This window comes from Vespula vulgaris, chromosome 5 (genome assembly GCF_905475345.1).
Source record: "Vespula vulgaris chromosome 5, iyVesVulg1.1, whole genome shotgun sequence".
Lineage (NCBI taxonomy): Eukaryota > Metazoa > Arthropoda > Insecta > Hymenoptera > Vespidae > Vespula > Vespula vulgaris.
In genome coordinates, this window is record NC_066590.1 from 8,586,070 (window position 1) to 8,601,658 (window position 15,589).

The 15,589-nt window shown below is 32.3% G+C and overlaps 1 protein-coding gene and 1 long non-coding RNA gene across 3 annotated transcripts in view; both read left to right on the forward strand.

The window, feature by feature from the left end:
• Positions 1-7,365, forward strand: part of LOC127064005 (uncharacterized) — a 49,787-nt gene extending 42,422 nt beyond the window's left edge. Inside the window, exons 3-4 of one of the 2 annotated variants that reach the window (XR_007781558.1) lie at positions 306-456; positions 3,989-6,350. This is a non-coding gene — a long non-coding RNA (uncharacterized LOC127064005). Of the gene's footprint in view, positions 1-305; positions 457-3,988; positions 6,351-6,370 lie in introns of those variants that run through there. The other variant, XR_007781559.1, reaches the window with a different exon arrangement.
• Positions 7,366-8,820: 1,455 nt separating this feature from the next.
• LOC127063982 (coatomer subunit beta') lies at positions 8,821-14,624 on the forward strand. The gene is made up of 8 exons (XM_050994412.1): positions 8,821-8,974; positions 9,225-9,576; positions 9,660-10,598; positions 10,690-10,925; positions 11,015-11,353; positions 11,428-12,027; positions 12,112-12,384; positions 14,292-14,624. Exons 1-8 carry the CDS (start codon positions 8,972-8,974, stop codon positions 14,328-14,330), a joined length of 2,781 nt encoding a protein of 926 aa, XP_050850369.1. The 5' UTR covers positions 8,821-8,971; the 3' UTR covers positions 14,331-14,624.
• The last annotated feature ends 965 nt before the right edge of the window (positions 14,625-15,589 follow it).

A 15,589-nucleotide genomic window follows, 5' to 3' on the forward strand; every position in this document is an offset into this window, starting at 1 on the left:
AATTAAACGAACAAAATTTAAGTCAATCTTCAAAATTTAGATTTAAAGTCGATCTTCAATCATAATTTCACATTCATAATTACATAATTTCAAAATCAATTCATATGGTACAACTTTTGTTGTCTATCTATCGTCGTTTCTCTATTTGTTATCGTTGGACCATATTTCTGTTTCTTTTTATCTATCTTTTTATCACTCTCTCTTTCTCTTTACTCCTTCAGTTTCTCTACGATTTTTATTCCTTTCCTTTCTAACCGTTTCTTTCTACTTTTATTTCCAACCATTTCTACGATTTCTGACTGCAGAATCTAGGAGAAGAAGAAGAAGAAGGAAGAAAAGGATGAGGATGAGAATGAGGAGGATGTGGAGGAGGAGGAGTCTCGCAATTTCCTCCGGTGGACGCTTATCCGATTGGAAATTGCACGACAAAAACTTGAGATCGTTGCACCCTACGTTGTACGTACTACGCTGTTAACTTGGTCCAGAATGAACGAGAAAGACAGACAGACAGAGAAAGAGAGACAGAGAGAAAGAGAGAGAAAGAGAGAGAACGAAAGAAAAAAAAAGAGTTAGAACGTTTTTCGAATTTATAGTTCTCCGATTGCAAGAAGGAGTAGATACATAGATGTATGTATATATCTATGTATATATGTATCTACGTATATAACGTATATAGTATGCGTAGGTAGAACCTAAAGATAGCTCCAGAGAAAAGATTCTTTTCGTTCGTGGAAAATGGTACCTATGGTTTCGTGTCCTCACGATTTGCCGGATCGAACGAACCCTCTGGTGGCTGGCTATTCTTATCGTTCATCGGCAAAATGACAATTCGAGCTAACCCAACCGAATCATCCTCTATGAGAATTTATTTCTAAAAAGAGAGAGAGAGAGAGAGAGATAACTAATTCATTTTTATATTTTTTGTTACGGTTATACGATACATTCGTTAATGGGAATGATGGATTATTATGATAGGAGGATAACGAAGATTTTCACGACCATTGAAATACGTTTAATTAAATTTTTAAGTTAGATCATTGCACAATTTATTTATCATATTTATGAATAAAATTAATTTCTTTTCGACAAAAAAAAAAAGGATTTATTTACATTCGACGAAACGACGATGATTATCTTCGGAATAGTCACTTTCTTTTTTCTTTTTGTTTCTTTTTGTTTCTTTTCTTTTTTTTTTTTTTTTTTTTTTTTTTTTAATGGAATAAGACAACAAAAGAATATTTTAATAAGATAGAAAGAAAAATGATTTTACGATATAATCCTTGCGAAAGATTCGTTGATTCATTAAAATCATCTAGATAGACTTTCAAATGAAACTCTCTCATAATCTGACGAATCGCTCTCGGAAATAATTGCCAATCTTAAGCGCAGATCGGCCCTTCTCTTGAGATGGGCGTTAACTATAATTAAAAAAAAAAGAAAAAAAAAAAAAGAAAGAAAAGAAAGAAAAGAAAAGAGAATATATAAGCCATCGAGTCCATAAATCTTCTTTAGCGCTTTCGCTCTCGTAATTCGTAATCCATCGCTGCAGTCATATGAAAATTTCCAAATTCGACGATTACATTTGTAAAAAGGCAATTAATTTCCACTTAATCGATTAATTTCGATTTAAATGAAATTCGATCATTACGATCGATCTCATCTGGCTTATCGATAAATCGAGGAAAACAGGAAAAAAAGAAGAAAGCATAAAAAATATAAAAGAAAAAAGAAAAGAAAAGAAAAGAAAAAAAAAAAACTAAAAGAGAAGAAGTATACGGATCGGGCCAATTACACGTAATTACAACGTTTGTCGTAAATCTACGCGACTTCCAACGAGGATTTACGGCTCGTTTTTGCGTCGAAAGGAGTTGCAAGTTTGTGTCTGGAAAAAGGTCAAGTATATACAAACACATATAGTATATGTGTATACATATATATACGTATTACATGTACATATACGTATGAGTATAGTAGATGTTGTAAAGGGTGCGTATGAGGGCGAGTCGAAACGCATCTTTAAGAATATGTTCTTGACCTAATTCCTATTATCGACTCTTTTCAGTGTGTATGCACAAGTAATTATAATTTATAGACATATATATATACATATTATATATATATATATATATGTATGTATGTATGTATGTATATTTATATTGTATTATATTGTGTATATGTGTATATATATGTTTAAAATATGTAATATGTGTGATATATATTTACATTATGTTTTATATATGAAAAACTATATATATGTATATGTATATATATATAAATATAAATATAAATATATATACATATTATATATTATATATATATATATATATATATATACACATATCTATATATATACACAGATAGAGAGAAAGAAAGAAAGAAAATCATAATCAAATTTATTAGAAACTCTAGAAGTTGTTGAAAACATAAATGAGAAAGATAATTAAGTGTCAACTATTACAGCTATTTTTGCCTTTTTCTTCTTCTTCTTCTTCTTCTTCTTCTTCTTCTTCTTCTTCTTCTTCTTCTTCTTCTTCTTCTTCTTCTTCTTCTTCTCCCTTTTCTTTACACAAACTTCAAATTTGTCTAATAAGAAACTCATTCGTCACGGTGATAAAAAAAGAAATGCATCGAGATTAATTTAAATGACATCGTTGAAAGATTTATACGCGTACAAGAAAAAACGTAAAGTCGTTGGAAAAGAGGAAGATTGTAAACACGCAATATCTCGTTCAAACAACAACGAAGATCTCATCTCGACGCTCGATAGTCATTCTCCCTCTCGCTATCACGTGACTCGTTTCGCGCGATTTTTCACGCGCAAGTGCCATTGAGGTCGTCTTAAATATAATCATACGCTTGAAAGAATATTAGAGTCGACGAAATAAATTGTGTCCGAGAAAAAGAGAAAATTTCTGCATTTCTTTTTTTTGCTTCATAATTCCGAAGATCGTTTGCATAAATTAATTAAGAAATAAATTGTCTAAATATTATATATGTGTGTGTATATATATATATATATAAATTTCATTTTTTTATTTTAATTTTATTACAGTTGTTATCTTCTTCTTTCCTTTTCTTTTTTATGAAATGACAAAGAGTACGGTGTCGACATTAAAAAAAAATAAAATAAAATAAAATAAATAAAAGATAAAAGAAAGGAATCGATTCGAAGAGAAATAAAAAAAAAAGAAAAGAACAAAAGATAGAAAGTGTCACGTAAAATAACGAGACTGAATCGTGAACTAACGTAATTACAACGATCCACGGTAAATAGGATAATTACGTTCGTGCTCGTGTACGACTTTATACGATGATTCAATTATGCTCGTAGACTTTTCTCCGATCGCGGCTAACGAGATTATTAGAAGGTACGTGCGAATTTCTTTTTCACCTCGTGAAAAGGGAAAACTGACTGATCGTTAGTTGTAGAAAGAAAACTAGGTGAAAGAGGAAAGAAACGAAAAGAAAAATGAAACTTCTCCGTTTCCATTTTATCTCTTTTCTCTTATATTAATTTATTGTAACGTTTATTTTATTATTTTATATCTCTCAAATATCACACGATTGCTTTGTTCTAAATTTTTTACGAACAAACGTGATTAAGTTCAGAATATCTATACAAGAACAAATTATTTGATGTATTTGAAAAATCGTTCTCTCGTTAAAATAAATGATTAAAAATCGGACTTGAACTGTTTTCTCTCTCTCACTCTCTCTCTCTCTCTCTTTCTTTCTCTCTTTCTCTCTTTCTCGTGTTAGTATACAAATACATGTTAATACGACAACAACAAAAAATACAAAAATAAAGAAATTATTCGATATTTGAAAAGTCATTCTCTCGTTAAAATAAATGATTAAAAATCGGACTTGAACTGTTTTCTCTCTCTCTCTCTCTCTCTTTCTTTCTTTCTCGTGTCAGCAGCTTTTTTCACACATTCGTTTGATCGTCAAGCAGAAAAGGTCGTTCCAATTTTCTCTCACTTTTCAGAGGCACGTTTGAAAGACGCTACCGCAAGTCGAGCGCTTTACGAGAATGCGGACGGTCGAGTCAACAGCCCTGAATTCCTTCGTTGACTGAAAGTATTCACGGAACGAAGGATATATTCTTTCTCTCTTCTCCTCTCCCTTTCGTATTTTATTCGCAAAAAGTCTTTGTTTCTTTCTTATTTTTCTTATTTTCCCGTCATTCAAGCGACGCGGAATACTCGACGATCGATCGTAGATCTTGATCTTTTTCGATCCTTTAAAAGGAAAAACAGAAAGTTATATCTACTCGATATACTCCAATCATTAATATTATAAAGTCTTTGATCGCATCTTCTTCCTCATACATTTTCCTATGTTTCTTTTTAATCAATATTTCTATTTCAAATTTCGCGCAATATTAAATCAGTGATTTAAAAATTACAAAAGAGTTTGATTTAAAAAATTAAAAAAAAATCAAATTGAAATCTTAATAACAATCTATCTTTCATCGAATAAAATTGCGTAAAAAGATATTCCTATAAATATTAAGGTAACGTATTTGTTAATAATTGTTATATAAGGAAAATCGAAAGGTGATTTATGAAAGGCGAAATATTTATGTAATAACTCATATTATTCGATCAACGTTCGTTTATTTTTTCTTTTTTCTTTTTTTATTGTTTATTTTTCTGTGTAAGTATAATATCAATTACGTTTCGACTATCGACAAGTGTGCAATCGACTTTATTGTCGAGAAATATAATACTAAATGATTACTTCGTAGAATTACCGATGTAGGAATAAATTTATCGTCATTACAATTATTTCCATCTTAAGTCGTTCAAAGATTCCTTTATGTCTCTCAAACGATGAACAATGCTATCTCTTAAAGCATTTTCTTTTTATAGTAATCGATGTATCAAACATTTTGTGGAATTTACTTATTCAACAGGATCAGTCATCAATTCGAATTATTCTAATTTCGTGACGTATCAATTTCTTTCTTTATATAATTTTCTCGTCATTTCAATTCGACATATTAAGTTTAAGTTCGACGAGAGTTTATTTTCTCTAACAAACTATTCCTTCAAATTATCTATCCTTTCCACGTATCACGGTTCTTACAATTAAACGACTTCTCTAGAAAGATCTATTTCTCGATCTATTTCGTTTGACAGACTCGACTCTGTCATGCATCAAGTTTCGAACTAATTTGCAAGATTCTTTTTCCTCTTGGTTCGCCAATCGTATCGTTAAAGGATAGAACAATTTCTCGAGAATTCGATCTACGTTCGAAAGAAAAAAAGAAAGAGTAAAGGAAAAGGATAGAAATAATTTTTCTCTTGCGCAAAATTTCAAGCTCGATCTAAAGTTTAAACGTATAAATAACAATCGTTAATAACGCAATCATCGAAGAACATATCCGTTTAGTTCGATACCAATTTATTTTCTCGTGAACAAATTGACTCCATCAAATCGTCCTATCTCTTCTATATATCATAATTTCTTTTTTCCTCTACTACCTACCCCATTGCTCCCATCATTTCTCTATATCTTACAAATCCGATAAATTTTCATTCGAACAATCGAAATCAATAAATTTCTCTGGAATCATCCCGATTAACGCGAACGTATCGACGTAATAACGTTATTTTTACAAATATATATTTATATCTAATTTGTCATTTACCATAACATCATATATTATAATTACTCGAATGAAAATGTCAATATAAAAAAAGAAACTACCTTCAAGCAAATCAAATTCAATAATTGATAAAAAGAAGAAGAAAAAAAAAAGAAACCATTTTTTAAGAAAGGTTAAGAAATCATTTTTTTCGTTAATCGAAATAGACTACAAAGCGAATATACAATAGCTTAACTTTCCTCGTCCCCTTTCTCACTTTTTCTTTTAGTTAGGCCAAGCGCATCAAGAAAAGGAACCGTTCATTTCGCAAGGACTCGATCAATAAAGATGATACCTAGATAGATTAAGAAAAACGAAATGAGAGAAACAAAGCGAAAGAAAAAAGAGAGAGAGAGAGAGATCGTCCATTCGATCTATAATAGATCGAACGAACGATCTCTCGAAAAATTCCACAATCCTTCGATCTCTCTCTCTCTCTCTTTCTCTTTCTCTTTCTCTCTCTTTCGAATACCAGCACGTTAAAAGTCTGGTGAGAGGTAACGAATGATTATCGAGAGTCCTGTTTCAGGTTCCTCCTTTCGCTATCTTGCAAAGAACGTTCACGTTAAATAAACGACGCTGGACCCCTCCCCCCTCCCACCCCCTCTTCCTCTTCCCACCACCTCCTCCTCCTCCTCCCCATCCCTTCGACTTCGTCGTCGTTGCAAACTAGTAATTGGAATTCTATCTGTCTATCTCTGTTTCTCTTTTTCATAGGCGAGGTTCGTAGGAGCCACAAATCGTTTCTAAAAACGTGAACGAACGAATGAACATTCCCTGTGTATCTATAACGAAATGGTCTGGATCACCTGTAAAAACGGAAGGAGGTAAAAGAAAAAAGAAAAGAAAAAAAAGAGAGAAAGAGAAAGAACACGAAGAAAGAAAACAGAGAAACCATACCGCGAGAACTTTCTTCTTTCGTGAAGGAAAGATACTGTAAGCGATCGAGCGTGAAACGAATAAATATAACAGGAAGATCTCTTTTATTGTTCTTTTCTTTTTCTTCTTCTTCTTCTTCTTCTTCTTCCTCTTTTCTTTTCTTTTCTATTTCGTTTCTTTTGTTATTTTTCTCTCTTTTCTTAATTTTTATCGACTCGATCTATTATTTTCCACTTCTCTTACTTTTCTTTCCTTTTCTTTTCTTTTCTTTTCTTTTCTTTTCTTTTCTTTTCTTTTTCTTCTTCCTCGATTTATTTGCGTTCTTCGCAGATTTTTACGAACTTACATGTAATTTTAATCAACAAATGATTTTTCTTTTCTTTTTTTCATAACGTTTATAAGTTACGAAATAAAATAGAAATAAGTTTCGAAAAGAAAAGCCTTAATAGTTCGTTCTTACGAAATGAAAGAGAGATAAAAAAAGGAAGAAAGAAAAGAAGTACGAAAAGTATATAAAGGAAAACGTAATCGTTTAAGCAATATTTTTTTCGAGACTAGAATTAACCACGCGAGCAACTTTTATGATACTTTTACTTCGACTTATTAGGCCGACTCATCGTGATTGAGTATTCTACGATGTTTTAGAGGAAAAAAAAGATGTGGATAGTTATGGCGAAATCGTAATTTGTATACACACACACACACACACACACACACATTTAAAAATATTACTTTTACTTCCTGAACTCTTCTTTTTCTAAAGAAATCACGTGGTCCTATTGTAATTTCGATCGGACAGCTAATTATACGACTCACAGATTGTTATTGTCCTTTTCCAGCGTCTATATATAAAAAGAAAAAAACAAAACAGAGAGAAAAAGAAAATATCTTGAGTGGACGTGTACAAATACAAGCATGAGAAAGAATAGATTCGAATGGATGAATGACTCGTGTCAAAGATCAACGACTACAAAATTAGTTACGTCAGATTCGTACGATCGTCTTCGAAGGATCGTCGAACCTATCTCGTAATCGCATCAAGCAAATATACGTATGTATGTATGTGTATAAATATTTATATACATGGTACACATATATCCGAATTTTTATAATTTCCTATACGCATGAATGTCATTATGTTAATTTTTCTACAGATGAAATCATTTATAATCGATCCTCTTGATTTTACTTTCGATTCTTTTCTATAGGTTTTTAGTATAATTAATTGATTAACAATATCGTACAAGTGTAGCTACATCTGATATGTAAAATATTACGGTTTTGAAAGAACGACATAGAGTATGTATTTAAAATGCTCAAAAGCTATTTTCATGAAGATTTGAAGAATATTTGAAAGATTTTATTATTAAAGAATTATCTCTTCTCTCTCTCTCTCTCTCTCTCTCTCTCTCTCTCTCTCTCTCTCTCTCTCGACGATTTATTTCAACATCAAATATTTAAAAAAAAGAAAAGAAAGAAAGAGAAAAAATACATATTACAATAAAATATTTTATTGATCTCACAATCAGATCTCACATTCTTCTTCGACCTTTAAACAAAAAAAAATAAAGATATATACATCTTCACGTAATGCCCTGCAGAAATTCAGGAAGCAAACTATACATCCATTATTCAGATGGCAATCCGTTATCTCTGCACATCATCGAAACCTTCGACGACATTATTCACGATCTTGAGTAGACGTTAACTGTTTCTTATTTCCAACGCAATCTCTGTCTTTTCTCTCGCAGCTGCGACCTTTTTCGCCTAAATCTTCGTTCCTTTTGATAGGTCTTCCGTTAACGACATACCTTTTACGGTTTTACGTTGTGCATCATTTAACTTGACCTTCATAATAAGTTAACTTCAATGGAAGATATTTGAATAAAATGGCATTCAATTTGACGATAAAAAAAAGATACGATTAATAAGAAATCATTGTTATGTTATATAAAATGTATAATATAAATAATTATATACGATATATCTGACTAATCTAATTACTTACTTATTATGTTCGACAATTTGCAATGTAGTGTCCTACTTGATCGACGTAAATGGTAATCTTACAATTAAGTTTAATTTCTGCGATGACGAAAGTTGATTTATCGACCGAGTAAACCTAACCACATAAGATAATAACAATATTCAATGTCAAATTTAAATGTTATCTTTAATTTATATTAATACACGAGTATCGTAATGGTATAATTTTGATACTTATTTATTATCTTTGATGTTTTCAAACAAAGTAGAAGAAAAAATTGGATAAAAACTCTTTGTTGGGTTATCGGTAGCCACATGTGGACGCCATTTTCACCCGGATCATCGGCCACGTCTTAACTTCATGGCTGAGGTTTCTTGTTTAAATCTGATACTGAATTTTATTCGTTGAATTTAACAATATCTAATACAGTGGATATTTCTTAAACATCTAAAATGGTACGTTTTAAACATCGTACTTTTCATATTGTTAACATGTTATTGTAGTTATCGATTAACACCTGTAGACAAGTGTATATTGACATTAGTATTTTTTTTTTTTTTTTATAACACTTGACACGTCAAAATATTTATTCGTACATTTTATAAAATATGTTTATAAAATTCTAAGATTTACTTTATACAATGAAATATGCGAAATTCGTAACATTTGTAAGAATGAAACTTAATCATCATGTCACTTTTGCAGCCTCTGAGGTTAGATATTAAGAGAAAATTGACCGCCAGGTCAGACAGAGTAAAATGCGTAGATCTTCATCCAACGGAACCATGGATGCTGTGTTCTTTGTATCAGGGCAATGTTAACATATGGAATCATGAAAATCAGACACTTGCAAAGACTTTTGAAGTATGCGATTTGCCAGTTCGAGCAGCCAAATTTGTACCTCGTAAGAATTGGGTTGTCACTGGATCCGATGATATGCAAATTAGAGTATTTAATTATAATACTTTAGAACGTGTTCATTCGTTTGAAGCTCATAGTGATTACGTTAGATGTATAGCGGTACATCCTACGCAACCATTTATTTTAACCAGCAGCGGTAAAGAATTATATCTAATTTTTCTATTTGTACATATATTCCATCACTAAAAGTAATTCAAGTATCTTAATTTTATTTAACAGATGATATGTCAATTAAATTATGGAATTGGGAAAAGTCCTGGATAAGTCAACAAATTTTTGAAGGACATACACATTACGTTATGCAAATTATTTTTAATCCTAAAGATAATAATACTTTTGCCAGTGCATCCTTAGACAGAACGGTAAAAGTATGGCAATTAGGATCGTCGACTGCTAATTTTACATTGGAGGGTCATGAAAAAGGTATCAACTGCGTGGATTATTATCATGGCGGAGATAAGCCTTACCTAATATCAGGAGCAGATGACAAATATGTAAAAATTTGGGATTATCAAAATAAAACTTGTGTTCAGACTTTGGAAGGACATACTCAAAATATCTCCGCAGTCTGTTTCCATCCAGAATTACCTATCGTTCTTACTGGTTCTGAAGATGGAACGGTTAGAATATGGCACGCTGGAACATATAGATTGGAATCCTCTCTTAATTATGGTTTTGAAAGAGTTTGGACTATTGCTTGTATGCGAGGCTCGAATAACGTAGCTATAGGTTACGACGAAGGAAGCGTCATGGTAAAAGTTGGTAGAGAAGAACCAGCAGTATCTATGGATTCTTTAGGTGGTAAAATCGTATGGGCGAAGCATAGTGAAATCCAACAAGTAAATCTAAAGGCATTAGGAGAAGAACCTCAGGATGGAGAACGATTACCTCTTGCTGTAAAAGATATGGGTGCATGTGAAATCTATCCTCAGACTATTCAGCACCATCCAAACGGAAGATTTTTAGTAGTTTGCGGAGATGGAGAGTATATAATTTATACATCTATGGCACTGAGAAATAAAGCTTTCGGACAAGCATCAGAATTTGTTTGGGCAGCCGATTCCAGTCAGTATGCTGTAAGGGAAAGTACTACGTCTGTAAAGGTGTTCAAAAATTTCAAGGAGAAGAAAAGTTTTAAGCCAGACTTTGGTGCAGATAGTAAGTATAAAAATAGTCATTCTTCTTTCTTTTATATAAAAAATATTTTGAAAGCAAACATCCTTCCACGTAATATTTTTATTTATTACAGGTATATTTGGTGGATATTTACTTGGTGTATCATCTGGGTCTGGTCTATCCTTCTTCGATTGGGACACGTTAAAATTAATCCGACGTATAGATATTCAACCTACGCATGTTTATTGGGCTGAAAATGCCTCTCTTTTAGCATTAGCTACCTCAGATCAGTATTTTATTTTAAAGTATGTCGCTGATGCTGTCACTAATGCATCTGACAATGCAGAGGATATAGAAGATGCATTTGAGGTATCGATATTTTCTCACTTTAATCTTGAAATATAGATTAAACTTGAAAGTAGATATAAAAATTCTATAATAAATGATCTTAATTTTAGATGGTAGCAGAAATGACAGAAGTAGTAAAAACGGGTCTCTGGGTTGGCGATTGTTTCATCTATACGAATAGTGTTAATAGAATAAACTACTTTGTTGGTGGAGAAGTAGTTACAGTTTTTCATTTAGATAGGCCAATGTATTTACTTGGTTACGTACCAAGAGACAATAGATTGTATTTATGTGATAAGGAACTCTCCGTTGTTTCTTATTCTTTATTACTGTCCGTATTAGAATATCAAACAGCTGTTATGCGAAAAGACTTTGAAACTGCCGACAGAGTATTGCCAACAGTACCTAAAGAACATCGTACGAGAGTGGCCCATTTCTTAGAAAAACAGGTTTGTATATAAAACATGATGTATAACAGTTAGATCGCCAAAATAAGAGAGCAATCTTTTAAACGATTTAACAGGGATTCAAAGAACAAGCTTTGGCTGTATCGACCGATCCAGATCACAGGTTCGAGTTGGCATTAGCTCTGGGAGATTTAAAAACGGCACATTCCCTTGCAAAAGAAGCGAATAGTCAACAAAAGTGGCGACAGTTGGCATCTTTGGCAACGCAAAAAGGAAAATTATGTTTGGCTCAAGATTGTCTACATCAGGCCCAAGACTTTGGTGGTTTACTCCTGTTAGCAACTAGTACTGGAAATGCAAGCATGATTCAAAAACTCGGCACCGATGCTAATGACACGGGCAAGAACAATATCTCCTTTTTGTCAAACTTCATACTCGGGGACATAGACAAATGTATTGAAATTCTCTTGAAGACTAACAAAATTCCTGAGGCTGCCTTCTTTGCTAGAACTTATGCACCGAGCAAGATATCGTCTATCGTTCAATTGTGGAAAGAAAAATTATCAGCTGTCAGCGAGAAAGCTGGACAGAGCTTAGCTGATCCCGAGCAATATGAAAATCTATTTCCTGGATACAGAGAAGCGTTGAAAGTGGAGCAATTTTTGAGAGAAAAAAACAAAAAGAAAATTCCTGCATCTGCGTTCCCAACGATACAGGTTAAAATTTTACTAACGATCAGACAAATTCATAATAAATAATTAAACGTTCTGAAAGATTCAACGAATACAATTTAATTGCAGCCTAATATCGAACGAAAACCTATAGAAGAAATGTTGGCAGCCGAAGCAACAGGAAAATTCAGTTATAACGTCGCTCCCGCAGAATCTGAGACAATACAATCGAACGAGGCTTTATTCAACAGACTACAAAATCTCGAGATCGTAGATAAAACGAATCTGCCAAAGAGTACAGTTTCGGAAAAGGTGATAAAAATCAGTAGTTCCAGGCCATTGACTGTCGACGATGACGATCTCGATCTCGATCTTGAACTCGACGATACGATCGACACTACCGTGAGTAAATCTCATCGATTTCCATGAAAACCAACTTCGCGGAACATTTTTAATCGTTCTTTTCGATTCTACATTCGTTCTATTCCAAAAATTACTTACCGCACGTTATTCTTTTATATCTAATTTTTTATTTTGCATGCTGACACTCGATAAACGAATATGATTAAAAAGTAAGTTCAAAGGCACGTTTTAACGTTTTCTTTTAAGTTCTCGCCATTCGTTTTAATTTATAAAAGCAAACCTATCGAAATCGCTGGTAAGGATGTAACAAACGAGAGAAACAGTACCGAAAGTGAGAAGTAAAGAAAATCTGCTGCGCCATATGGATCTATATTTACAGGTGGCCGCGAGTAAAAGGAGCCGTTGCACACCGAGCGCAATGTTAATCCTGTTGTAAGCGTGACACGAACGATTCGTCCTGCGATAGGTTCGCGGTAATAAACGTCATTCTTCGAGGAAGTAGTAATGTTACATATTGAAATCAGTTGAACATTAGAATTTACTAGATCTGAAATAATAAAAAAAACAAAAAATCAGAAAGACGAATTATTTAAATAATTAATGAATTAATTAGAAAGAGAAAATTCGATGTCTTCTTAACGAATTTATCGAAATCGAGAAAAGAATGACGAAGAGAGAATAGATATGTTATTAGTCGATGGCTTAATGTCCTAAATGCGAGCCCGTAACCCTAGATGGGTGTAGGATTACCAAAACATGGTCTGCTTCGAACCAGGAAAATAATTCTGCGACGTACGTCGCCTATGCGAGTGTATCTGATCATTTGGATTATAGTCACATTCAATAGCACGATAACGATCGCAAATCGATCTAATCGTTTATTATCACCTGAAGAATATTTCTCTATTTGCTGTAAAAAAATATATATATATAATATATAAAGTTTAAGATCATGATTAGTTTTACGCGTCAATTATTTCGAGGAATAATTTAATATCACGTCTATATATATATTAGGTATGAATATTGTAATAAACTTTATATTAAATTATTAATAATCGATTACGACCGATTTTATTTAACGATTATTTATCTGACGATATTATCGCGTAACTTTGTAATGTTATATTTCTTTTTTAACGATATTCACCTAAGGGTACATCAACATAAGAGAATTTTTTTAACTAACCGTATCATAATCTACATCTGTATATATTACTGTTTATGCTGTTCATTTTATTAACACAAGGCCACGCAAGACTAGTGCGTTTTAAGAATCAGTAGCGAATCATTAAGACCCGCAACGCGTAACCGATATCGCGTTTACCCCACGGGCCAGTCACGCTGTATTTTGTTTACAGCCTTGTTGCCATAACATTCAACTTGGGGAGTCGGTTCGGATAGCTCCTACGTTATGGTTACTTCGGCAAGTCCCTCGGTTTTGTCACGCTCTACCTCTCACTTCTTCTACGATCGATCACTTCCTTCTTCTTCTTCTTCTTCTTCATTTTCTTCTTTTTTTAACGAACTTCCATGAAATAGCAAAAGAATTTCTATTATCACAGACGCCCATAAAAAGAAATGCAAACATTTGTGCTTTATAGTTTATATATAATCATTCGTACGAAACAATAAATATTTATTATACTTACATTTATTTCACAAACTTGCTGTCGAATGTTTTTTTTTTTTTTTGATTGGGAAGTATACATAATTGATGAAAAATTGTTATTATTATTAATTGCGTATGCTTATATTTTTTATCGATATTTGTTTTTTGTTTTTTTTTTGTATTCTTTTTTCTTTATTTTATTTTATTTTATTTTCTTTTATTTCATTACGTATATACATATATATTTTTAATTTACAATTTTCCATGTGATTTAATCCTAACAACGGACAAGTATAAGTACACGTGTTAACAAGGGAAATATTTTTGATTTCAGGGTGTGAATTTGGATGACGATCTTTTGGAAGAAGATTAGCCGATAGAGGAACGATAAATGTGTCTGTCGCTCGAATGATAATTTCATTCCCCTTCCATCGGTCATTCCCCGAAGAATCAACGAGAGTTCTTTAGACAAGTATTTAAAAAAAAAAAAAAAAATCTAATGAATTTATATTGACATTGCATCAATTTCAAAACTTGAATAACGCAATTCTGCGAACGCTCAATGATACATACTTATAAGTAAATATATATATATATATATATATAGTATATCGAATTTTAACTGTATTGTTAATATAAGAAAAAGTACAAGGAATTGTACAACCCATTCGATCTTTTTTCTTTTGTGTTAACAATTTAATATCTTGCGATAAACGAATTTTCAGATCGATCTATTTAAATCGATTTAAATAGAAGACAGTATAAATGGAAATATGTGATAACGAAGTTACATATATAGATCGTACATTTTTATTATTGTCTCGAACAGCAACGAGACTCGCACAACGATTTTAAAATTACTTTTATATACAAAATCATGCATATACACACGCCTGCATATATACATACATACATACATACACACAACACACATACATATTTGAAATTATATAAGACGAGAGAATCATTAATTCGGATGATTAAAATACATAACTTGATTTATACTAACGTAGATAAGATTTTACGATATCGTAATTTCGTGATTTTTATTTTTTTTTCTCTTTTTTTTTTCTTTTTCTTTTTTTTCTCTTTATCAAGATGGCGTCGGTAAAACATATTACGTTATGTCACATCAAAGGTCGTCGTACGAATATTTCGTTATCTGGCATATTATTTAAAACATATGACATATAATCATGCAATATCGTTCTCATTGTGTCAGACTCTCTCTTTTTCTTTCGAATTTGAACGTGCCTCGATTTTCGTGGCCTCCTTGCACAGGAACGAAACCGATGCACGCGTTACGTGTCGCGAGGAAAACAAAGAGGCGCGTTTAGTACGAGCCGTACGTGCTCACCGACGACTTTTAAGAAGAAGGAGGAGGAGAATAAGAGAGAAGGATTGAGGCACGCGTGTTCCGGCAAAATATAACGCCGTTTAAACGTTGCCTTGCCAAGGGAAACGAGGAGGTGCAAAGAGTTACGTTTCGTTTCCCAACGAAACGCAAAGCTGATAAATTTGGATCGTCGAAATGCAACCTTTTGAATATGCGTATTTCACTAATAATAACTGTTCCATGTAAAAGTGTATATTTTCAATCGTTATTCATTTCAAAAGCTTTTGAAAATGTTA

Excerpts from the sequence above, each read along its gene's own strand:
- LOC127063982 (XM_050994412.1), top strand. Across the intron at positions 9,577-9,659 it reads ATTTATTTTAACCAGCAGCG|ATGATATGTCAATTAAATTA; the intron begins GTAAAGAATTAT and ends TTTATTTAACAG. Across the intron at positions 12,385-14,291 it reads ACGATACGATCGACACTACC|GGTGTGAATTTGGATGACGA; the intron begins GTGAGTAAATCT and ends TTTTGATTTCAG.